Genomic DNA, 24,350 nt, shown 5'->3' on the forward strand with positions numbered 1-24,350 from the left:
ATAAACTATAAACTCCTGGTAATGAGGAGAAATGCTAATGTTCTGTAACTAATGAACAGATTTCAGCTAATGGAAATGAGTTACTTTGACTTAAATTTCAATTAAGGTATGAATTGTGCATCAGGCAATAATATCTTAATAGTAGATGTTATGTCAGGTTTTCTGGAATTCGGGCATTATGTAATTTAAAGGTGTGTTCTCCATCACTTAAGCTAATTTAAAATCTAATTTTGTGTATATGCTGGTTTAGGTGTTAAAGTTCAGTTAGGGTTTAAAGTAATAACACCAATTAGTACCTGGTCATAAATTGTGGTTTTTGAGGTGGCCAGGTTCCATCTATGCACAATATAGTAAAAACAGTTTTGGAAATTATTTTATAGGAAGCCAAATGTAATCAAGCACTTAATATAATCTTTGACAGTCTTTAATGACAACTCTTGAAGATGCAATGTAACTAACCTACTTTTTTCCCCAGTGGTGCCATTACTGATGTATTTATAAAATCCAGCTGTGGAAATTGAGATTTTTTTTAATGGTCTATCTTTAGGTCTGTCCCTTATTTGCCTTATATTGACATTGTTCCTGAGGTGACCTAGGTCAGATAGATCATTAAAATACATTATAGGTATCTTTGTTCTTTTGTATTTGGATGTTGAAATTGAAATGAAAATTCACATTCCAAGAACTGGGAACCCCCCCCCCCGAGGTTGTTTGTCTGTTTCTTGTTGTGTGCCTCACCTCCTCCTCATTCTCTCCTCAGGTCAGAGGGCCAGATGCAGTACATACCACTGGATCTGCTGATTCACATGTAAGTCCAAAACACTTAAACAAAAAGCCAAAAAAATTCGAACTAAGCCACAAATCAAAGTAGGCCTGTTTTGAAAGAAAGCTGCTCGCTACAGGCAGAGTCTGGTGCATTGGGTATGTAACCTGTAGGTGTTTGCAAATGAACCAATGATTTCATGTTTAAAAATACTCCTTGAAACTTTCAAAACAAGCAGCAATGTAGGAAGCTCTGCTGCATGGCACTGCATCCATAATAGGTACTGGAACAGAAAAAAGTTGCAAGGACTCTGTATGGGTTTGTCTCTTATACTGGGGAGTGCTCGAGGATGCAAGGTGATCTGTCCTAGGAATCATGGGATATTCAAGTGCTTTTTCACATACAGTTGGCTTCTCAAGGCTGAGACAGTGTGGCCCTAATTCCATCCTTTATTTTTATTTTTCTTTCTAATAGAATGTGATAAAGGAAAAGGTAAGAAGAATAACCTGGTCCTGCTGTCCCCCTGCCCCTTATCCCCTCAGTGACGAGACGTTTGCCTGGTTGTGTGGTTGGTATGTTGCATGAAGACTTACCTGTTTCTGAGCTAAAATGAAAACAGGCAGCAAGAGCCAAACTGGGAGTTAATACCAGACAATTCATTCTGTGGTTTGGATTTTCTTCAAGATTTCAATTTGATTTTGTACATGCAGAAGTCAATTACCAGCTGTTAAATTGCTTGTAAGAGCATTAGTTGAGTTGTGGTAGCAGAAACTTTTCATAGAGAAATAGCTTGTTTTATTGATTTCTTTTACTTGCTACAATTTGGGCAATTACTCTTAAATCTCTTCTGAGTATTTTGTACTGATGGAACTGGAACTTTAGTGCTTTGTGCCACTTTACAGTCAGTGCAGTGCTCTGGTTAAATAGAAGTTTGCTTTCATACAGAGATTTCATTACTTAGCTGCAAGTTTCTCTTTGCTTCTGTCATTTGCTTTACTGTTTTCACAGTGTCTTGCATTTTTTGAAGGAGGAAGACCTTCAAGTTTTGTGTAGTTCTGTTGTTAGGAATTCTGTGAAGCTGCATATGGTTAATTACAATGTTATAATTGCCTACTGGAATCTAACTAGCAGGCATAAATTAGTTCAATCTTAACTTTATATTGTTCCTGCCAGTTGGCAGGTGTTTTTTTCCCTGAAACCCTTTCTAAACTGAGCAGCTCTTAGTGCCAGAACTCTTTATCTTGCAGCTGCTTCCTTTATGTCACTGGAACAAATATTCATGTGGCTGACCTGCAGGTATCCTGTGACATTACTGTGAGAGATTATTTTCTGATGACAGGATAAGCCTGGGCAGGAGTGTGGTATTTGCTGTGCCTGCAGTGCTGTGCCATTGCTGTGTGCTCATGTTTTGCCAAGGTTGTATATTGTTTGTCATATTGAACTAGAAGCTGCTTTTCAGACATCTGGGAGATGGGATTTTATTAAATTTAAAAACACACAGATGAATTAAAAGCTCCTGATAAGCCTGTCACAGCAGCTCACATTGACAAACATGGTGTCATAAACCAGATAACTTCACAGAGAACCCTGCATAAATTTGTCACTGATAGCTTTACTTTCAGTGATGAAGAGGGAACAGTTTCAAGGAAGTAAGAACTACTTGGTCCTATGCTTGGCACAGATCTGAGAGTGATGCTAAGCAAGGATTATAAATTGAAGATATTTCAAACAGTTCGTTTTTCGTGGTGTTTTTTAATGAAAAAAGAATTTTAATAGGAAGCTGAAATAAAAGTTTTACTAGAAATAAAACTCTTTGCAAAGAAAATTATTCCTAGAGGAAACCCTTTCCAGTTGGTATCAGAATATTTTTCATGATATGACATTTAAGTTGTTCACCTTATTTGTCTTGATGCTGTATTATTTTTTTTTAAGAACTGTCATTGCAAAAATCATAGTTTCAAGCATCACTGTGTGCTCTGTGTAGGAGCATCACAAATATTTTGAAAACAAGACTCATGGCTTCTGGGGCTTTGTTGTTGTGCTGATTCTTCATGAATTACTGTGTTAAGGCAGGAGTTTCCAGAGAAGTATCTTTTCTCTCTTTTAACTTCCCACTGCCCATGTCTTTGGAACATGCTCTCCATCCTCTTGTCTTTCTTCTCTTGGTGCTTTGCTGCCTGTTCACTGCCAGAATAGAGTCTTAAGAATTCCATTTCCGTGCTCCAGAAATTACTGTTATGTGGAGTGCTTCCTTCATCAGGGTTTTGGAAAGAAATTAGAAACAGTCTAGGAGCTGAATGTGAAGTTTTTGTATGAGATTTATTAATAGCTGAAAACCTCTAGAATGCATTTTGTTGTTCCAGCAAAGCTGTTAATTTTTACCTTGAAGTACAATGGAAATTTAGCATCCACATGGTTGTTCCATTACCTGTCCACCCTTGCACAAACATTATTCTTGCCAAAAGAGTCAGAGAAGCTTTTTTGAGGGAAGGGGGAAGAACTGTAATGCAAAGCATGTATTTCTGGAGGTATAGAAACTGCAGCACTGCACAGTGATAAATGTCCAGGCCCTTACAGCAAGTGTCCTTCAGATTTCAGCTGGGTTTGAATGGTGTATTAAAAGCTTCCTCATTAAACCAAGGATAATTTGTTTTACAAAAGCCACTTATTTTTTTTTGTTGTTGTATTAGATAATGAAAACTTCACAGATCAGGACAGAAAGGCTTTTCTTTGTTTTGTTTGAGTTACTGGTCTAGACCAAAGTCAAAAGTAGCATTATTTTCATTGTTTTGTAAACAGTTTGATGTCTGTTTTCTCACTCCCTTTGCAGCCTCTAATGGAAAGTAAACTTAAAGCATTCAGTATTGGCAAAATGAGTGCTGCCAAACGGACACTGAGTAAGAAGGAGCAAGAAGAATTAAAAAAGAAGGTAATAGTATAGAATGAAAATTTTACTTTGTATGCAGACCTCAAATAATTTTGCTTTCAGATTGCAACAGATGTCTCAATTTTGGTAATTGTAGCTCTCTAAGAGTGAAAGTGAATTGTATTTTACATGTATAATGTATTTTTGCATCCATGGCATTATGATACAGAGAGGCTTACTCTTTCCTTCTCTGTGACAAATGAAGTTCTCTGGCTTCCTGAAATAGGGAAGGGTGATCCTCTTGTGGATCTCCTTCAGCCACGTGGGTTGATGGTAAAGGCGGAGATGGAATGGGCACTGTTCTCTCATGCTGTGGCCAGCAAAGCTCCAGGCTCATCAGCCTTTGTATTTGAGCTTTTCTGTTTGGCATCTTTTGAATGTTAAATTGCCATGTAAACTCCTGGAAAGGAGCATCTTGGAGCACACAGCCTCAGTGGATTTGTGTGTTATGTGCTGTGTTCTACCCACATTTCTCAGAAATTTGAATTATCCAAAATTGAAACTCCTTTGATGCTGTTTGTAGCTTGAACTCTTGAAAATAAAAATGAATGTCACATATCTAATTTAAGAGTAACTGTCTAGTGAAAGTTGTTCTGTGATGATAGTAAATAGATGAACATTTGCTATGTAGGAGGATGAGAAGGCTGCTGCAGAAATTTATGAAGAATTCCTTGCTGCCTTTGAAGGAGGTGACGGTAATAAAGTGAAAACATTTGTAAGAGGAGGAATCGTTAATGCATCTAAAGGTATAACTCATCTTTTTTTGGAGGTGGTGGGTCATTTGGCTTTGAGTAAAGATGAAGATTGGCTTTGAATTGCATTTTAAAATTAGTATGTTACATTAGAAGCAGAAAAAAACTTGATGCGAAAATCTGCTTTATGCTTTGATTGAGGTAGGCAGTGGTGTGATTTGTGCTTTAATTACAAGAGGAAAAAATGCCTTGGTTTAGACTACCTAATCCATGGTTTTTTCCTTCATATTAAAAGATGTTAAATTATATAAAATTCATATTGTCAGCTTTTTAAAAATGAAGTAATATATTGCATTGAATGACCAGTATTAAAAATCAGCATTCTTTCTAATGAACAGTGTTTTGCAGCATGAGTTAATAAAATTTGCTTTCAACTTGTCTTTAATTTCAGAGGAGCATGAAACAGATGAAAAACGGGGTAAAATCTATAAACCTTCATCACGATTCTCAGATCAAAAAAATCAACCAAGTCAGCCATCTAATGAGAAACCTCCATCCCTCCTAATGATAGAAACCAAAAAGCCTGTAAGTTTCTCACTTGAATCCTAACTCCATCCTGATGTATTTAGAAGTGCTTAGAAAAAGGGCCCTGAGTGCTTGCAGAGTAGTTTTATCTGCACGTGTCACATCTGAGAGAAGGTGGACATGTGGAGTTTCCTGAACAGTAGCAGATACAAAGGTGATGAAATGCAGAGGCCCAGGAGCCCTGTATGTGGCACAGTACACCTGGTGCTGCACTGCCCTTTTATTGTGTTCCTGCTAAGGTGGACAGACTTCTCATGGATATGGATTTAGTGACTGTTGCAAAGGGATAGTTGCTTCAGTCCTGAGAATTTCTGGGTTTAGGAGCAATTCTCAATTTCTATTGCTACTATCTGTTTTTGATTTTTTTTTTTTAACTTTAAACCAACAAAGTAAATTGACCTTTGTGTTGATTGAAGTTATTCTTGGTAGGATTCTTTGAGTTTGTTTGTTTGTTTTGTTTTGGGTTTTTTTTGGGGGGGGTGAAGTTTGAGAAGTTCCTTTAGAAGTCCCTCTTTGAGTTCCAGAACAGTTCAGAAGCTGAACACCTTGTTTTATTTAATTTATTTATTTAATTTATTTTGTCTTCTGCATGATTTGATGGAGGGTTTTCTTTGTTTTGTTTTTGGGTTGGTTTTTGTTGGTTTTATTTTTTTTTTGTTTTGTTTTCTTTTTAACCAAGGTTCATCATAAAAAGTACTAAAAATATTAGAAATATGAACCAGCAGTCTTGAAGCCAAGTGATAATTGCTATGATTACTGTTACCACTGTGTATGTGTAATGAATGTCTTGGATGTCTTAAAAGTCTTTTAATAGAGCTTACTACAATTTTAAAGCTTAAGTGAAACATGTGAGATGCTGCCTGGTAGGGTGGGAAATGAATGTAATGTGATAATTGTGGGCAGTTCCATCATAACCTCCCTCCAACTTTAAACAAATGTCAGTGTTTGAGCAGTGGGGTACTACTGGATGGCAGTTTTGATTTTCATTGTATGTAAAGCTCTACATATACAGAAATGAATTGTAGCATTTTTTTTATTTTTCTGAGCTCTGTTCTGTCATAAGCAAGTGTTTGTACTGTAAGACTATTACTGCTTTTCAAATTTTTCATAAATACTTGTGAAGTAATGCAATCAGTTTACTCACTTGCCATGTCCAATGGTGATTGAAGATAATGAGGTAAAAATGATTTTATTTATTTGGCAGACCCTCCCCAAAAACAAAAACAAACAAACAACTTTGCCTGGGGTGAGTAGGAAGTCCAGTTTTTCCAAAGCTGTAGTGTGTAACACAAGTATTTTGTATGTCTGCCTATTGGAAACGTTTTCATTTAAATTTGATTCTATAAAAACAATGTTGTTGAAGATGACATTTCACATGAGTTAGTTAAGGAACATATATTACTGTTAAAAAAAAAAATCTTGCAGTATCCATTATTCTTCGTCATTCAAGAACTTTTCCTGAGGATCTTGAACTATTTAAAGTAACTGTTTTTTCAGACTGTATTTACATCCAAAGGGAAGCAAGAGAAGGAAATTCTTTTCAAGTAGAATGTTTGTAGATAAAATAATTGAAAATATATATGTAAAATAATTTACATATATATGCATACACATCTATCAAATTCATTAGAGCATGGTGGTATGCTAGGGGTGTAGTCAGCATCCTAGTTTCCAAATGGAACAAAGTGACAAAATACCTCACAGTTATTTTAAATGTGTATGTAGTAGAGAGTGTTTGATCATATGTGCTGCATTGTGAGAATGAGAAGTAACAAATTTTTTTTTCAACTATTCTGAATTTTTATTTTCTAGCTTTGTGTTTGATAGCGCTCAGTCTGAATGTTTAAAGTCTGTCTGGTTGTTGTTTTGGTTTTTTTTCATTGTTTTTTCCTCCTGTAGTTACTTGGTTTGAAAGCTGTGGGTAAAATATGCATGGAAATTATCTATGGTTTTGTTATGTTATATTTAATTCTGTTAATTTTGTCTTCTGAAATGTTGTTTTATATATCTTTAATTTTAGCCTTTGAAGAAAGGAGAGAAGGAAAAGAAAAAGAGTAATTTGGAACTTTTTAAAGAAGAATTAAAGCAGTAAGTTTGCTAGTTTTTACAGTAAACAAACAAAATCCAGGGGTTTTGCCTTGCCAGTATTTAAGATCATTCTTGCTAAGTTGTTTCCAAAGGAAGGTTTTTATTTTTTTTCTCCCTCAAATGCTTATGAAATGGTATAACTAATTAGCTAAAAGAACTTAGTTAGGCTTAATCCCTGCCATTGCTGATGGGCTTGGCCGTTGTTGGGTCCATCTTGGAGCTGGCTGGTGTTGGCTTTATCTGCCATGGTGGAAGCTTCTGGCAGCTTCTCACAGAGGCCACCCCTGTAGCCCCCCACTACCAAAACCTGACCAGTACAGGGGTGTAACAGAGAGATTTGAGCAGTATGAAATGTCTGTCACTCTTGAAAAGAGTGAGCTTTGTCAGTGTTTCTAAACTATATCCAGAGGAATTTGTAGGAGAAGGCTGAGCTTTTGTATAATGCAGAAATAAGAATTGTGATTCAAGTCTAGAGACTTCAATTTACATAGTATTAAAAGCAAGCTGGATAATGCTTGAAAAAGCAGATTGTTTCACTTCCATATGTGTTGGAATACAACAAAGAGCAGCCCATGTATTGAGTGCAGCTGAGTGCCATCTATTTATCCTGGTGCTAGTGATGGAAAATAAATGAATCTCTGTGCATTAGAAAGCAGTGGGTACAACATTCTAAACCCACATGTGGCTTTTGTGAGGAGTGCCTGAGCCTCACTGCTGCATGTTCCTTAGTTGGTGTAAATGAGTTGAAAGAACATCCCTGTATCCTGGGATTCAGTATCTTCATATCAGGATTTAAGGCCAGACTGCAGGGGACCAAATACTTACTTGTGAGTACTGTCCTCAAAGTTAGAAACTGAGATGAAATCCAGTTTATTCTGGAAATAGTCAGGTGGGTGTGCCTCTGAGTAAGGCTTAGAAAAGCTGGAAGGATAAATAGACACTGAGGAGTTGTGTGCATCTTGAAAAGTCACCTGGGTGGTCTGTGGATCTCTGGCAGTTGGATGTGGAATTGGAGTCACTCTTTCAGAGCACAGTTCTTATTTCCAGTTTTGTGCAGCTGGAATGATTCAGGTAGATATATTCCAGTTGATGAAACAGAAGTTCAGACATACTGGCAACTTGGAAGCTCTAACAAACTCATTGTTTCATATTGAAAATTCTCATAATTGTTAAGTCAATTCAAAATTTTAGAATAAAAACTTCAGAATGGTTTTAAGTTGTTGCTGTCTTGAAACTTGCTTCTTAGAATCCAAGAGGAGCGTGATGAAAGGCACAAAACAAAAGGTAGATTGAGTCGTTTTGAACCACCCCAGTCTGATTCAGATGGGCAGCGGCGTTCAAGTAAGTAGATGATATTTTTTATGTTAGTCTGGGCTACAAGATTTGTAGACTAAATTGTACATATTTTTCTTCTCTATATTCAGTGGATGCTCCTTCAAGAAGAAACAGATCATCTGGTGGTAATACAGATTCTTTTCTTACTCAATTTAATGTTGTCATTTAAATGCATAGCAGGGATTATGACTTCTTTTTTTGTTTGTTGTTTTCCTTTATTTTAGTACTGGATGATTATGCACCAGGGTCACATGATGTTGGAGATCCAAGCACAACAAACTTGTATCTGGGAAACATCAATCCTCAGGTGAGTTTGGAGCCAAGGAGTGCAGTGTTGGCATGTTTGGGCCCAGACAAATTTTTTTGCAATATTCATTGGAATAAGTGCTCTGAACATAAGGCTGAAAAGTTCAAGTTTAGACTACCAATCTCTAGCTCAGTTAAAATTCTTTTTCCATTGATATCTCTAAGCAAGGTGGATCATATCTCAAACATTTGAGTGTGCTCAGTTAAAAGTGCAGTTTTTTAGATTCTTGTTTCTGCAGTAGATTGCATTGGGGGGCTATCAGTGAAGTTGTGTTATGTCAAGAAACTAAAAAAATTGAAATTTTGGCATTTGGACAATAATATGAACAGCTGTCACAGAAATACAGTGGCAGAATGTTAATTTTTACCTCTTTTTCATGTAGATGAATGAAGAGATGTTATGTCAAGAATTTGGCCGCTTTGGACCGTTAGCGAGTGTTAAAATTATGTGGCCAAGAACTGATGAAGAAAGAGCAAGAGAAAGAAATTGTGGCTTTGTTGCCTTTATGAATAGAAGAGATGCTGAAAGAGCATTGAAGAATTTAAATGGTAAACAGGTTTCTCTATTCAGGGCTGTAATTATCTTTGCAGACTGTAAGCACATTTTCAGGTTGTTTTATCAGCCAAGTGAGATGGATTCTGTAACTCCAGTAGATACCAGACCAGCACTGAGTTGGCACTTGACTGTTCTACTGGCAACTGAATGTTGTCAAACAATAGTAATTGTGTACTACAGTGTCCTGAAGACAGACATTGGGGGAAGACTAATAAAACATTTTGTGTAACAGGCCTTCGTTTGCCTATGTTGTAGTCTGATAGATGTAATAACAGCAATCAACAATGTAAACAAAAGGTAAATGCTGGCAGGCAAACCTAAGTGTTGCACTTAGCAAGGAGAAATCTCAAGTGATGCAGAACCAACCAGTTTGTAACATCATGGTAATGGAGGGGGTTTTTTTTCACTTTTTCAGGCAAGATGATAATGTCGTTTGAAATGAAGCTGGGCTGGGGCAAAGCTGTTCCTATCCCACCACATCCCATCTACATTCCGCCCTCCATGATGGAGCACACCCTGCCGCCACCCCCGTCAGGACTGCCTTTCAATGCCCAGCCTAGGGAGAGGTTGAAGAATCCCAATGCTCCAATGTTACCACCACCAAAAAACAAGGAGGATTTTGAGAAGGTAACTTACAGTACCCTGGGCCGTATCTCATTGTTAAATACTACATCTGTGACAGTATTTCAATGGCTTCATAGATTTGCATTGTTCAGGCTGACTTTGGCAGCCCTTAGTCTGCAAATTCTCTGGCTCCCTGCTGTAGCCCAAGGGAACCTACTTAATTCCTGAAGCTCTGTTTCATGTCTGTGTTAGGGTACAGTATATTGGCTCTTGGTTAATTTAGTGCTGCTTAAAATCTGGCTATCATTTTCCCCCTCCAGGCTCCCTGGATTTTTTTCTCCTACGTCCCCCCCTTTTCTTGGCTGCCAAATTGCAGTATCTAAATTGTTTTCCTTATGGAAAATCCTACATTTTAATTTGGGTAGCATTATTTTTACCCTAGAAGAGTTGATGTATTTTGTGTAGAAGGTAATTAATCTGGACATTGAGTAAGTATTTTATGCTACTTATGGAGTCAGTTTTCAAACTTTTCTTTTTGTGGAGTATTAGCTGATAAAAGGGTAAGTATCTTGAAATCACAAACCAACTTGATTTACATTTGTAAGAATTTATTGATTCTTTGAATGACACTTAAATGCCAGGGCTGTTTTTTGTAAGACTTGGGAATAAAGTAATACCAACATGATCCAAGTCAAATAGTTTAGAATCTTTTCATAAACGTAAGAACTCCTTTCTTATATATTCAGCATAGTTCCTATTCAGTGCCTCAATGTACATTCTGACAGGAATGTTCTGATACTTTGCAATTAGTGAACCTTCATGGTTCACTGACACAACCATTTGAATTTTGTGTAATTGCTTAGTTATAACTTCACAGCAGTGATTGCCTGCAAAGTTTGTGATAGATGTGTAGTATTTTCATTGCATATGTATATTTTTGCTTGTTACTTGTTAACAATACTCACATATTCTATGTTTATTATCTGATGTGACTTCATATACAGACTCTGTCGCAAGCCATAGTCAAAGTGGTTATCCCAACAGAAAGGTACATGTTTTTCTTTATTATTACTGATCTAAATATAGAAAATTTCCCCTTCGGAATTTTAAAGAAAAATGGTGATGTTGTGGAAAAGGTAATGGCTTGACTGAGCAATGGTTATTTTATAACACTTAAAAGAAATGTGTGTGGTTTACAGTCTAACTATTCTTGTCTTATTAACTGTTTTTGGGGTTTTTTTGAGGGTGGACTTAAGTAATTATCTTTTGCATTTAATTTGATCCCTAGAAAGTGATGCAGGGTAATTTTGTGAGTGAACACTAGGGTGAAACACTGTCTTACAGATGTAGCCTAAGTCCTGACATAAACCTCTGCATATGGGGATGCAGCTGTGGGGTTTTATATTTTTAATTTTCTTTTTTCTTGTTTTTTTTTTTCTTCTTTTTTCTTTTCCTTTTTTTTTTTGACTTGTACATTTTATAACCAGTTCAATTGAAACCAATTCAGTTTTGATTTCTGCTAATTTTTTAAATGTAGCAGTTAATAATTTTTGTCACTGAAAAAGATACTTTTGTATTATTGCAAGGATATTTTTCCATTTTTCCATTGTTCCTACCTTCACGCTAGTCTAGGTATACTCTTGCTCAGTTAAGCTAAAGCCTTTTCCCAAACATAGGAACACAACACTGTTTTAAAAGTAAAGAAGCACAAAAGATTACCAAATTCTCTTTGACATTGGCCTTGGTGAGCAACACCAGCTGAACTGTCTGCGGCAGCGGGGGACCAGGAAAACATCATGGGATGGATTGGGAAAGTATACAGTTTTTGACCAGACATTGGTACGATCGGCTCCAATAAATGTGGTTTTATTATAACTGAAAAACCTTTTTTTGTTGGCCAACTTAAGCTAAATGACCTTTTAAAATAATGCACTATGGGTTTTTTACTACACTGTCTTAATTGTCACAAAGTCCCTTTTTTCTTTTTTCGCGTGGGGGGAGGGGGCAGAAGGAGGTTTGTGAGCTGGTTATAGTGCATTAACAAACCTGTCAGTACATGTCCAATGTACTGTATTTTTGATGGAATTTTAAGACAGTACAATTTTTGTTGGGTAGAAACTTGAATAATTGGGGTGACCAACCAGGAGTCTTGATTTGAGAAACATATTGAGTAGCAGAACAAGTACTTGTAAAACTGTACAGTGCTCACAGAGTAGCTGGCAGAGAAAAATTTTTATTTTTCCATGTCCATTTTATTTACTGTAGCATTTTAAAAGCCTGTATGATAAGAACTCGTGTTAAATGAACTGTATTTGAAAACACTTCTAATAATTCTTTTCCTGATGATTTTGGAAGTTGCCAATGACAATTGCTAAGACCATTCATTACTCAGTGTGTCCCATCGTGCAGAAATTTTGACTGACCTCAGTGGGCTAATACGTTTAATTATTCTCCTTTGATGAGAAATTTTCAATACTATTTTTAACATCTCTTTCTTCTTAGTAAACAGCAAACCTTGAGTATGCATAGTAAATTATTTTTTCTGAGAAATTCACTTCCAAGCAGTCACATCTTACATACCAAAATGCCTGTAACAACCTCTTTCAGATAGGGATGAGCTGAATCTATTTTCATGCACTGGAAGTCTTAGGAAGCAGATGTTCTTCTTCAATCATAAGCTGCTCTTACACAACTTGATTTTACTTGATGAAGGAAAAATTAGATGAAAACCAATGATGATTTGCAGGAAGCCAGAAGTGATCACACTGGATTTGCCTTAAAATAAATGAATGCTGTCATAGCTTTAAAGCTATTGTAGATTTGTTTCTTGCTGATGTTTTCAAATACAGTTCATATAACAAGAAGAGTCTGGCTGTTCAGACTTTCAGAACACTGCTGTAAATAAAATGGCTACAGAATTGTTGAAACTATCTCCTCTTTGCAGTGTTTCTGGGATTATAAAAAGCAGACAGGAAAATTGAACCGATAGCTGTTTGATTTTATTTGTGTAATATTTGAGGCAAGTGTAGATTCAGTGCTAGATGGCCTAAAAGAGCACTTGCAGATGGCTGGGGTAGGATTCTATTACTATTCTATTATTACTATTTTTTAAGTTGATTTTGTTTTGATCTAGTGCATTATATCTGTGGCAGAACTTGGAATACTCATGGTAGAAAATAGTCACCTCACTGCTAAGAAGTAATAGAAAATTCTGCAACTTGACAATGTAACATTTATGGAATTTTAGTCATTAAAAAAGTGCTATATGGATATCTAATGAATTACATGTAAAAACCCAATATTCATTTGTTGCATCTAAGAAAAGAATTTTAAAAATGCAAAAAATCTGTATTTTTTTTTGGCTTGCATCACATTCAAAGGACACGTGCTGTGAAACTTTTGGTATATGTAGGTAACCTATTTTAAAAACTCTGGACACTGTTTCCATAAAACCCCAAAAGGGTGGAAACTGGCTATCACTCTTTTTGATAAAGCTTTTCTGACTGTCTCCTGTTAGCATGCTTAGAAATGACTCTGCATTGAAAAATGTGCACTTCACATCCACTTCTTGCCTGTCTCAGGATGTAGTGCTGAATGAAGGGATACAGATTTTTTCTTTATTTTAATTGTGATTTAGCTCTGTTGTGTGTCTGAGGGAGGGAACATGGGATGCTATGACACAAAAGAATGGACAGTTTTGTTCTATGCCAGTAATCGAGTCTTGACCAAAAAGATATGATCTAAATTTAATAAATACATTGCCCTGTTTTGCACCAAGAAGGCTATTTGCTTTTCCTTTCATACTTGAATAGTTTGAAAGCTGAATTCAGATTGTATTGAACAATCAGAAGTATGTGTGTTTTATTTTGAGCAAAATATTCAGCCACTTGTTCCCGTGTGGAACTTTAGCTAACACTTCAGTCTTATTCTAGACAATGTAGATAAGGGCTTAGTTTTTGATAGCTAATTGTACTTTGGTGCTCAGGTGCCCATATTTGTGTGTCAGGTTTCTGCTAAGGAGGACATGGTTTAGGCTAAGACATGGAAATTTAGGAAGGAGGTCTCTTAAATTCTTACTCCACCACTGCTAGGCATGGTTTGATTTTTAGAATGCCCGTGTCTGTGATGCAAAGCTATAATATGTTCCATGTTGCCTTACCTTTTATGCAGATTTCTTAACAATACAGCAAAATAATCTCCTGCACAGTTGTAGTATCTTAGGTGGAGTGTAGTTTTATATAGTGTTAGGTCTGAATCAATTTTTCTTTAACTGTGTTGTTGTTGTAGGAATTTGCTCGCTTTGATACATCGAATGATAGAGTTTGTGGTTCGGGAAGGGCCCATGTTCGAAGCCATGATCATGAACCGAGAAATCAACAACCCCATGTTCAGGTGCTTATTGCATTGCTTCACTTGCAAATAACACCAGCTGGTTTCACTGCTGTTAATACTCTGCATTCTCAAAATACTAAGAAGACTGACTTCTGCTGTGTCCATCTTTATGTGCAGATGCAAACTTTACAAATCACACCTATGGCTGTATAATCCTTATATAAGGCAGAATACACTTTTCTTCCAATTGTTACTAATGTATACGTATAAATAAGTAGAATAGTACACACACAGGCTATGTAATAAATTTCTGTATATTTAAATAAATACCATTTAACACGTACTCTTTTGAGGTATTCACAATCAGTGGAAGCAGTAGCATACGGTTTAAAAAAACAAAAAATCCCCCTCCTCCCCCAAACAGATAAACTCAATGTGAGATCCACTCTTCCTGAAGCCTATTTTTCAACCTTTAGCAAGAGCTCGGAGTAATTTTTCTTCTATGTCAGTTAAAATAGAACTAAACTTCAGCTGACATCGGGAAGTTTTGAGAATTTTGAGCACTTGTCCTTAATGGAATACAAAAGGACTGGTTTCTAAATTTCTTGTGAAATGCAGTCTCTCAAAAAAGGCTTTGAGGGGAATGTTAGTTTTGAGGGAAATGTTAGTTACTTTTTAGCAGTGTTTTGTTTGCAGTAAGTTTGAAGTGCTTCATTATGATTTTTATATGTAAAGTGAGAAGATAATACAGGTGAAAATATCCTGGCCATTAAAAATGGGCTGCTTGTCCCCTACATCCTCCATCAGATGTTGCCAGTGTTCTGCCAGACAATTTACTGGTGGAAATCTTCAGTTTAGTATTTGATGACCTCACTATGCAACTGCAAGCTCCTGCATCACTTGTGCTGAGGCTGCAGCTGCTCCTGTAGTGACTCTTTGCACTGATGATTCTTCTGCTTTGCTGTGAGGTTGCACAGTTGTTCTTTCTGACCCTGTTTGTTCTGCTCTTGAGTTCTGAGCAGTGCTGTGCCTTTGGGGAGCTCTGCTCTCTGTAGATTGCATGTGTGTGTGTGTATCAGTGTGTGGAGCAGTTGCACATGTTCTGCCTGACTGTGCTGTGGGTGTACATGATTTTAGCTCCTTGTATTCTCTCTGCAGCTGAGGTGGGATTCTGAACAGGGTTTGGTTGGGGTTTTTTTTATTGTTTCCTTTAAATTTGTGTCAGTTCAAGATTTGTAATATGCTGTATGTATTTTCTTTGCTCTTTGGTTTAGGTTTTTGTTTGAAAACCAGACTCCAGCCCATGTGTATTATAGATGGAAGCTTTATTCAATTCTTCAGGCAAGTAGAATTTTGGTGATAGTTCATAGCTTCAAGCATAGTGAAGTAAAATAACACCACAGTAAAAATACTTCTGTTTTTTTTTCATAGGGGGATGCTCCAACCAAGTGGAGGACAGAAGATTTCCGCATGTTCAAAAATGGATCCTTCTGGAGGCCACCACCATTGAATCCATACCTGCATGGGATGTCAGAAGAGCAAGAAACAGAAGCATTTGTGGAGGAACCGAACAAGAAGGGTGCACTTAAGGAAGAGTATGTACCACTGATGGATGGTGCTCCCTTGATAGCTGGGCTGCCTGGGTTTGCCCCTTGTGTTTTTGTAGTTCTAATGTGTCATCCCCTGAGTTGTCATACTTGTCATAGCACTATGTATGTGTCTGAGTAAGTGTCTCTTCACCTCAGTGCTTCTGATCATACTTGTTGCTAAATACATTCTTGATTTGGTTAGATTTGTCATCACTGAACCTTTCATTCCAGTGTTATGAACCCTTAATTTGAAAGGAATTAGGAAGATGAGAGTTTTTCCCCATTTGCTGCTGTGTGTAGCTGAGGATATGTAGCATCTTTCTCAACATTGTTAGGACCTCACAAACTAACAGTTGCTGTAATCTTACAGCAAAACAGTACAAAAACAGTACAGTAAAACTTACTGATGCTGTTCATCAGAAATTAAAATTGGGAGCTGTTGTTAATAAACAGGAAGAGAGAAATCATCAGAGTTCTTTGCTGTGAGGTGTCAGTGTACGGGGGGTGGCTGTGGCACTGGAAATAGAGACCTGCTTTTTCCTAATTTTGCTACTGTTGTTACAAATGTGCTACTAACATGTGGATTTTTTTTTTTGTTTTACTCTTCTCATCATAATTATCACAACAGTCATGCTTCTGTAGGTTTTAATACACAGTTTGTTTCTTATGCCTTCTTTTCGAAAGGCTCAAAAAGAGATTCTCTTTAAAAAGTTCTCTGCATATGAAGGTCAGGAAAAATGTGAAGTAATTGTTTATTTATTAGCTTTCTGAATCTAGTGTTTCTTATTCTGTACCAGAAATTACTTGCATGCTTTAGATTTATCCATTTGGTTTAGGCCAAAACTAAATCCAGAAAGATAATTACTTTATTAGAGATACTGATGTGCTTAATTAACTATTTCTCAAGTATTTTTCCTTGATTTCTGTATGTAATCAAGACTTGAGTGAGAATTTTTTGCACTTTATATAATATGGACACATAAAGTCATGAACCACTTAAAGAACTCGGGCAAAAGAATATAAAAATATTGAAAATTGAATTTCTCCTAAAGATGGAAAAACAAAAAAAAAAACATTGTTAAACGGAAATTCGCAAAGTACTTTTAATTTTGTATTGAAAGTATTAAAATTCCTGGTATTTCAGACAGAGGGACAAACTAGAGGAAATCCTACGTGGGTTAACACCTCGGAAGAATGACATTGGTGATGCAATGGTCTTCTGTCTAAATAATGCAGAAGCTGCTGAAGAAATTGTGGATTGCATTACAGAGTCATTGTCCATCCTCAAGACTCCTCTTCCTAAGAAGGTGTGGAGATTTTCTATAATCTTGTATTTTGGGGGAAGAGCTCACTTAGCAGCATGTGCATGTAATTTAGAAGCATTATTTCATAAGTTTCAGGTAGTGTTGAGAATTTGTACTAAAGTGTGGACTTGAATTTAAGTATCATCTCTTCCTGTGGAATTTTGCTACATATGTTTTATTCTTTCTGAAGTTGCTTGGAAGTGATACTCTGCCTTACTGTGAAATTAAGACAAGTGAAATGATTTGTTCAAAAGAGACAATTAAAACAGGAATGCCATGATTCTCCTTTGTAGTGCTGTGGTGATATGTTACAGCAGTTAGTACCCTACAGCATTACAGGGGGATAAATGCCTCTTAACGTGTTTATTAATATAGCTGTGCTACACTTAGTTCTAATTAGGTACTTCCAGATGGTTCAAACTGTCTTGTATTCCTTCTGTGAAAATGCCTTTATTTTCAGAAGAATTTAAATTGGACTTTTCTTAATTTGACCGTTTTTTATTGTAGATCGCAAGATTGTATCTAGTGTCGGATGTGTTGTACAACTCTTCAGCTAAAGTTGCCAATGCTTCCTACTATAGAAAATTGTAAGTATATTTTAGGTGATTGGCTGTTAAAAAAACCTCCTTCTTATATTCATCTCTGTATGTACATCTCTGGATAAACGTGGTTGTGGGAAATTCAGACTTTTCTGTGCTACTGCTATTACAGACTGATGGTATTTATATCTGTTTGCATGAAAATGTGTAAGATGTAGCATGTTGGTAATGCAAAAAATGTATGTGCCCTATGCAAGGGACCATTTGCATGGAACTCACTCCATAAAGGTGAGAATATCTCATGTGCCTCTTGACAGAAAGAGCTGTAGATAATATTCAAGATACGGTATAGCAGATAGTTCAAGAAAAGAAGTACATTTTTAAACATTTATTTTTATTAAAATGAGGGTGGTGTAACTTTCCATAAAGCTTGAATGAGGTATAAGGGGATATTATGTACTTTATTTTTAAGATGCTGAGAGGAATTTAGGAAAAACGTCCATGGGACAGTATCTTTGTCATATTAAATGTTTGTGTCTAGTTCCTGGGGTCTCTCTGATGTTAGGGCAGCATGGTAGGAAATACTCAGCATGTTACAAAACTAGTGATTGCAGTTGATGTTTCCTGTTGCAATGTGTCTGTGTTGTGCTGGTTTATTTTTTGCACATTGTGAGAAGCTCAAGGGAAGCTGGGCAACTGTTGCTCACTGTGCTTTCATTGAGTGCCTCACTGAATAAATTAGAATACAAATATAACTAAGATTTTTTCAAATACAGATTGAATTTTGAGACAATTCTTTCATTCTATTTAAGGTTGTAAAACTCCTTTTATCGTCCTCCAATCTTTCCAGGGTGTATAAAGAGACTGCAGCAGATGTGAAGATCTCCCTTCACAGTTCTGTTGTTGTCCAAGGTGATTTAATATATAGTAATCATATTTGCTTTATAGTTCAGTTCATGGCTACTGTAAGGATCAGAACCTTGTGCTTTTGAGTCCTGTGTCCCAGGTATTTTCATGAATTGTGTATGTCCAGAAAACATATATTACAAAGTTTAACTAAAGAAATGTATATGTTTAATTCTAGTTTTGAAACAAAATTATGTCAGATATTCTCTGATCTCAATGCTACTTACCGTACAATACAAGGCCATTTACAGTCTGAAAATTTCAAGGTATGTATTTCATTGTTATTTACATGACATAGAAGTCACATAAATAGATGCTCCTGCACAAGAGATTGCATACTATCATAGATGGCTTAGACATCAAGGTCCCTATTTAGGCTTTTAAAAGAATAATTTTTAAAAAGTTTTCTCTTTTGCAAGGATAGCCTTGCAGTGAAGGAAGATAATGAGCATCTGCCAGCTGAAGTGTACCAGTAGATGTACAGTTGTGGAGTTGAGAGGATATCTAATCTATCACTTGAATTGCAAGCAGGGCTTTCTAGATTTCTTACTGTTCAGGGCCACCTGTATTTCAGTTTCAGAAGTGAACTTGTGTGGAAGTGCTCAGTGTGGGAAAGAAGCTTCTGGGCAGAACAGCATAAAGTTACTTCTAAACGTTTTTTTGTGTGTCAGGCTTTATTTATAGTTCTGATAAGCAGTCTGACCATGGGTACTTGAAAGTGGTTTTTGAGGTCAAATGCTCTCTGCTTCTCATGCTTGACCCCTGTCTTTCTCTTTTCATGATGTCTCTGCACTTTTTTTCTTTTTGTTTTTCAGTCAGAAGCTTTAAATACATAGCTTACAGAGTAGTTAGTTTGTCTGAATTAAGATCTTCATCCTGGTTGTCCTCCTGCTCTCAATTGCTCTAGATTGAGAATCAATTTTAGTTATCTGCTATTTTAAAACTTTCTTAAATTATATGATAAAGAGAGGAAGATTTCTTTAATACATATACATCTTCAATTACATTTAGTGTGTCAAACTTGAACTGAAATACATCTTTTCAAATACGCTTTTTAAAAAGGAAAATGATAAAATGATTTGGCTTTGGAAGGCACTTTAAAGATCTGCTGTTCCAACCCCCTGCCATGGGCAGGAATACCTTTCATTGAACCAGGTTGTTCAGAACTCCATCCAGCCTGGCCTTGAACACTTCAGGGATGGGGCAGCCACAGCTTCACTGGGCAACCTGTGCCATTGCCACAGCACCTTCACACTGAATAATTTCTTGCTAACACCTAATCTAAGCCAACCCTCTTTCTGTTTAAAGCCATTTCCCCCTTTTTCTTTGTCACTACCTGCCCTTGTAAGAAATCCTTCTCCAGGTGTCTTTTAGCCACTTTGGGTGCTGGAAGGGGCTCTAAGGTCTCCCCAGAGCCTTCTCCAGGCTGAATAAAATGAAAGTAGGAACACAATTTAAGTTCAATAATATGTATAAGCCAATGTTAATTTTAGTTATTTTATTTTACAAACACATATCTTCTCTTAGATTTGGTAGAGGCACCTGCTTTGAACATTGGGGTAGAATGAAATTTACTGTCAGGGTAGAACTGGCAACAGCCAAAATGGATAATGTAACAGGAATTTAAAGGGAAAATGAAACCCAAGTGGGATTACTTCAAAATGTAGTTCCTGTATACGTATTTTTGTAAAATTACTGGTCTTCCCCAGCATGGTATTGTTGCAATATACTTCAGTATGGAACTACCTAAGAATCATTGCCTACAGTAGTAGTTCTCTGTGGTCTTTTTCCCATCACATAAAATTTCTCAATACAAATGTTTTAGCATTTATTTTTTCCTCTTGCTTCTAGCAACGGGTGATGACATGCTTCCGAGCATGGGAAGACTGGGCAATCTATCCAGAACCATTTCTGATCAAACTACAGAATATTTTCTTGGGACTTGTAAATATCATGGAAGATAAAGAAACAGAGGTAAGTGACCTCAGGAGTGATGCTCGCAGACGGCAGGGGAAAATGAGTTAAAATATAAAATAGAGCTGGCAAGGATTCTTTTACTCTCTCCTTTAGGGTGAATAAGCCTTTCTTTCTTCCAAGTCCTTGCTCCTAAATAGAGTTGTAACATATTTTCCGAAGCAAATACTGTTTATTCTGTTCATGTGTTTCTTGCTTGTAGATTAGGTGCTGTGGTGGAGTTACAGTGTGAAAGTGTTTCACAGCAAAGACTAGTACAGAATGACAGGTATTTCCTTTGTGCTGGAAATACTCTGTAATACACTGAGTGCAGTGTAACTGTGTGCAAAGATGCCTTTCAGAGCAGTGGGAGGGACACCTGCAGTATAATTTAACTAAAGCTGATTTCTTGAAGTGGAAAAGTAGGGTGAACACACACATATGAAGGACAGTGCCTGTACCTAACAAGTTAGAATACACAGCTGTATTTATAATTTGTGTGTTCCTTAAATTGGTGTTCCTGCTAAATGATCTATTTGTGTCAGTTTTTCATTTTACTGGTCTTGGGGAAACTTTCATATCAAGGAAGTATGATTATCTGACTCTAATTGACTGACTTTGAGCTAAACCTCAATGTAATAGCTCTTTTGAGCTGGGAAGCTGGAAAGCTTCCAGTACATTGTGAACAAATTAAAGTTCTTGCCTGTAATTTTTTAAAGGAAGATATTGTTGTGTTATTTCCTCTACAATAAGCAACTATACTGCTTAGCAGCAATTGTTGAAGTAGATATTTTGGTATTGAGGTTTTGGTATTTGTAAAAGTGATTCTTTAAAAAGAAATTACTTGATAATTGGAGAAGTGAAGAAAAGCAATATAAATTTGTGCTTGAAATAATGACCTATTATTTGCTTTCAGGAAGTACCAGATGATCTCGATGGTGCTCCCATTGAGGAAGAGCTCGATGGTGCTCCACTAGAAGATGTGGATGGAATTCCTATTGATGCTGCTCCTATTGATGATCTAGATGGAGTCCCAATTAAATCTCTGGATGATGATCTTGATGGAGTTCCTTGTACGAAATGTTTGAACTTTCAGATTGATTCTTCAGTCTTGGATCTTTTCTTCCTGCGTAGTTTTTAGAAATACAGCCCAGAATTGATCTGGCATGTAGCTTTGTAACATGTTGATTAATTTCAATATGCTCTACTGTCTTGAGATAGTAATTGCTTCAGAAACACAGGAGGTGTTTTCTGATGTTACACAGCAGGATCTAAACCCTGGTTTCTTTACTTTGCAAATACTAAGATTGTATAATCCATTTCATTGTTTAGTTCTGACTGTTAGTACTTTATGGTTTCAACTTCTGAGAAGCTTTCTAAGTTGTTTTTCTGTGTCTCTTTCTCCACCAGTGGATACAGCTGAAGACTCAAAAAAGAATGAGCCTATATTTAAAGTTGCCCCTTCAAAGTGGGAAGCAGTGGATGAATCGGAACTGGAAGCTCAAGGTTAGTTCTGAAAGTATCTTTCTGAAGTATCTTTCTGAAAGTATCTTTCTGAAAGTATCTTTTCTGAAAATATCTTTTCTGAAAGCATATTGTCACTTATGTAATGATTATTTTCAGCTGATCTGTATTAAAATGCTAATAGGATTCATGTTGTAACATAGTAGGATTTTTCCTTGTAACTTGTTCACTGAATTTTTAACCAAAAAGGAAAATAGTGTGTTCTGTTATGGTTATTCTACTTAAATAACCGATCAACCTTTAAAAGTAACTTCCAGTTTTTTAAGAATAAATACTGAAAACAAACAACAAAAATGTGAGCGTGTGGCTGGCAGTCTTTTTAAATCTTGGTTTGAAAGATAATGTTTTGCAAACTGACAAATACTTGTCTGCTTTTGAAGAGTTTACTGCAATATGATATGCAGTGTGAATGAATAGCTCTGTGAATCATAAATATTCTGATAATGGGGTGGTTGAATATTTCTGTGAAATAAGTCTGTATTAAGTGCTAGATGCTGTTAAATTTTACCACACTGTAATTCTTATTATATGTAACATACTATGTATATCTTATTATAATTATATTACAAATACTAATTTTCAGATTAAGTAGTAGCTTTTTTGTTGTTAAAATTATCCTACTGTCTCTTCTAGCTGTTACTACTTCTAAGTGGGAGCTTTTCGACCAACATGAAGAATCTGAGGAGGAGGAAATTCAAAAGTAAATACTTTTTCATTCTAATGAAAACATACTTATTTTATGTATCTAAGGTTGAGTGTCTTTGGAACTCCTTATAAGATATATATGTTATTTTCTACATGAGTAGAACAAAAATGAAATTTTGAAAGTAGGAAAACAAGAAAATGGAGAAAACTCAGGATTTTAGTGCAGCATGCTTTCAGCCCCCATGATTTTTTTCTAACATGATAAATTACATATTTTGGTAGAGTTGCTAACTATAATCTTTGAATTTATGCTGATTTGAGAATTCAGCATCAAATAATAAGAGCTAAGGTAATAGTATTGAAATCTTGCTGTCAGGTATATATGAATGAATCTAAACCTCTTCCTTCTGCTGCTGAGGGAGCACAGTGAGTCATGTTCTGAGGTGTTTCACTGGATGCTGATAGGCTCCATGCCAGCAGAAGGTGGTTTTGAGTTGTCTTTTACTTTGCTCTTCAGGCAGCTGAGAGGGTCTGTTAGTTAATGCTGTAAATACTTCCTGCATTGCATGGAGTCCTGCAGCACTCAGTGGCCAGCCTGGGAATATAATTTTGGGCATCTGCCATCTCTCAGGTTTATCTCCCAAAAGCAAAAGGAGTAAATATTGTTCTTCTGTTAAACTTAATCTCCATGAAGAGCACCATTACAGCACTTAGAGCTTCTGATGAGGGAGTGAGTTTCCTTTTGTAGCTGAGATAGATATGTATTTAATGACTGTAAATTGCATGAGTTCTTCTGCACTCTGTTTCTAAGAAAAGTGTAAATTGTGTGAGTCATAAAAACCAACAGTTTAATTAAATGAGAAAGATCTGTCTCACAGATGGAGACTAATTTGTAGCTGCAGACTTATGTAATTTAACAGATTTCAAAACTAGTAACTAATCCTAGAAACTAAGAAAGAGAAATAGTACATTTCATATATACTTAAGAGATCTGTGGCATCTTAGTTAATTCTGTATGTTTTCTGTAAAGTCAAGAAGAAGAAAGTGAAGATGAAGAAGACACACAGAGTTCTAAGTCAGAAGAACAACACATGTATTCAAACCCTATTAAAGAGGAAATGCCTGACTCCAAGTCATCAGTCAAATACTCAGAAATGAGTGAGGAAAAGCGTGCCAAACTCCGAGAGATAGAGGTGAGCGTGGGGTATTTTGTGCCACCCTTCTGTACCTTTCCAGTCCTCAGCTCACCCTGAGTTCTCTACATACAACTGGGAGGGTTTTTTTACTGAAATAATTATATGGTGGGTTTTGTTGTAGTCCAGTATATTTTTGTAAAGGCTTGTTTGTTCACACCCTTACCTTGCCTGGTTTTCATGTTTAAAGTAATGAAGGAAAAAATGAAAAATAGAGTCAGGGCATATTGCCTGTTGAGAATGACTGTTCTTTTGCAGTGTTCTGTTTCAGTTCCACGGTAGCTTTAGGTCACTGGATACCCTTACACTTTGCTCCTCTTGGAAAACTAACTTTTGGGATTCACCTTTGGATGTGGCCTTAGTTCTCCATCTTTCTTGATTTTTCTGTTTCTTGCCTTGAAGTATCTGTATTTTACTGCATGTAAAAGTGTCTATTCCCACTGTCTCAGCCATCAAACAAAGAATACAAAGATACAGCTAACTCATGTAGTCATGAGTTGGAGGTATTTTAATTGCAGCCCTCGTGCAGTTCGTAGGGCTCCCTGGTTCT

The 24,350-nt window shown here is 36.4% G+C and overlaps 1 protein-coding gene across 9 annotated transcripts in view; it reads left to right on the forward strand.

Moving 5' to 3' along the window:
• The window catches only part of U2SURP (U2 snRNP associated SURP domain containing), a 46,680-nt gene that overhangs the window by 11,038 nt on the left and 11,292 nt on the right, over positions 1-24,350 (forward strand). For 2 of the 9 annotated variants that reach the window (XM_054515918.1, XM_054515915.1), the window contains exons 2-25: positions 761-808; positions 1,238-1,255; positions 3,594-3,692; positions 4,321-4,435; positions 4,833-4,966; positions 6,171-6,212; positions 6,987-7,054; positions 8,301-8,395; positions 8,479-8,514; positions 8,614-8,696; positions 9,079-9,244; positions 9,667-9,878; positions 10,820-10,863; positions 14,103-14,207; positions 15,422-15,488; positions 15,579-15,742; positions 16,881-17,043; positions 17,548-17,627; positions 18,664-18,751; positions 20,337-20,459; positions 21,355-21,511; positions 21,849-21,944; positions 22,596-22,662; positions 23,638-23,800. In XM_054515918.1, the coding sequence (XP_054371893.1) occupies positions 3,600-3,692; positions 4,321-4,435; positions 4,833-4,966; positions 6,171-6,212; positions 6,987-7,054; positions 8,301-8,395; positions 8,479-8,514; positions 8,614-8,696; positions 9,079-9,244; positions 9,667-9,878; positions 10,820-10,863; positions 14,103-14,207; positions 15,422-15,488; positions 15,579-15,742; positions 16,881-17,043; positions 17,548-17,627; positions 18,664-18,751; positions 20,337-20,459; positions 21,355-21,511; positions 21,849-21,944; positions 22,596-22,662; positions 23,638-23,800 (2,361 nt within the window). In that variant the 5' untranslated portion in view covers positions 761-808; positions 1,238-1,255; positions 3,594-3,599. Of the gene's footprint in view, positions 1-760; positions 809-1,237; positions 1,256-3,593; positions 3,693-4,320; positions 4,436-4,832; positions 4,967-6,170; positions 6,213-6,986; positions 7,055-8,300; positions 8,396-8,478; positions 8,515-8,613; positions 8,697-9,078; positions 9,245-9,666; positions 9,879-10,819; positions 10,864-14,102; positions 14,208-15,421; positions 15,489-15,578; positions 15,743-16,880; positions 17,044-17,547; positions 17,628-18,663; positions 18,752-20,336; positions 20,460-21,354; positions 21,512-21,848; positions 21,945-22,595; positions 22,663-23,637; positions 23,801-24,350 lie in introns of those variants that run through there. The other 7 variants (XM_054515917.1, XM_036388791.2, XM_054515916.1 and 4 more) reach the window with 6 other exon arrangements.

Source organism: Molothrus ater, chromosome 10, assembly GCF_012460135.2.
Source record: "Molothrus ater isolate BHLD 08-10-18 breed brown headed cowbird chromosome 10, BPBGC_Mater_1.1, whole genome shotgun sequence".
NCBI classification, from domain to species: domain Eukaryota; kingdom Metazoa; phylum Chordata; class Aves; order Passeriformes; family Icteridae; genus Molothrus; species Molothrus ater.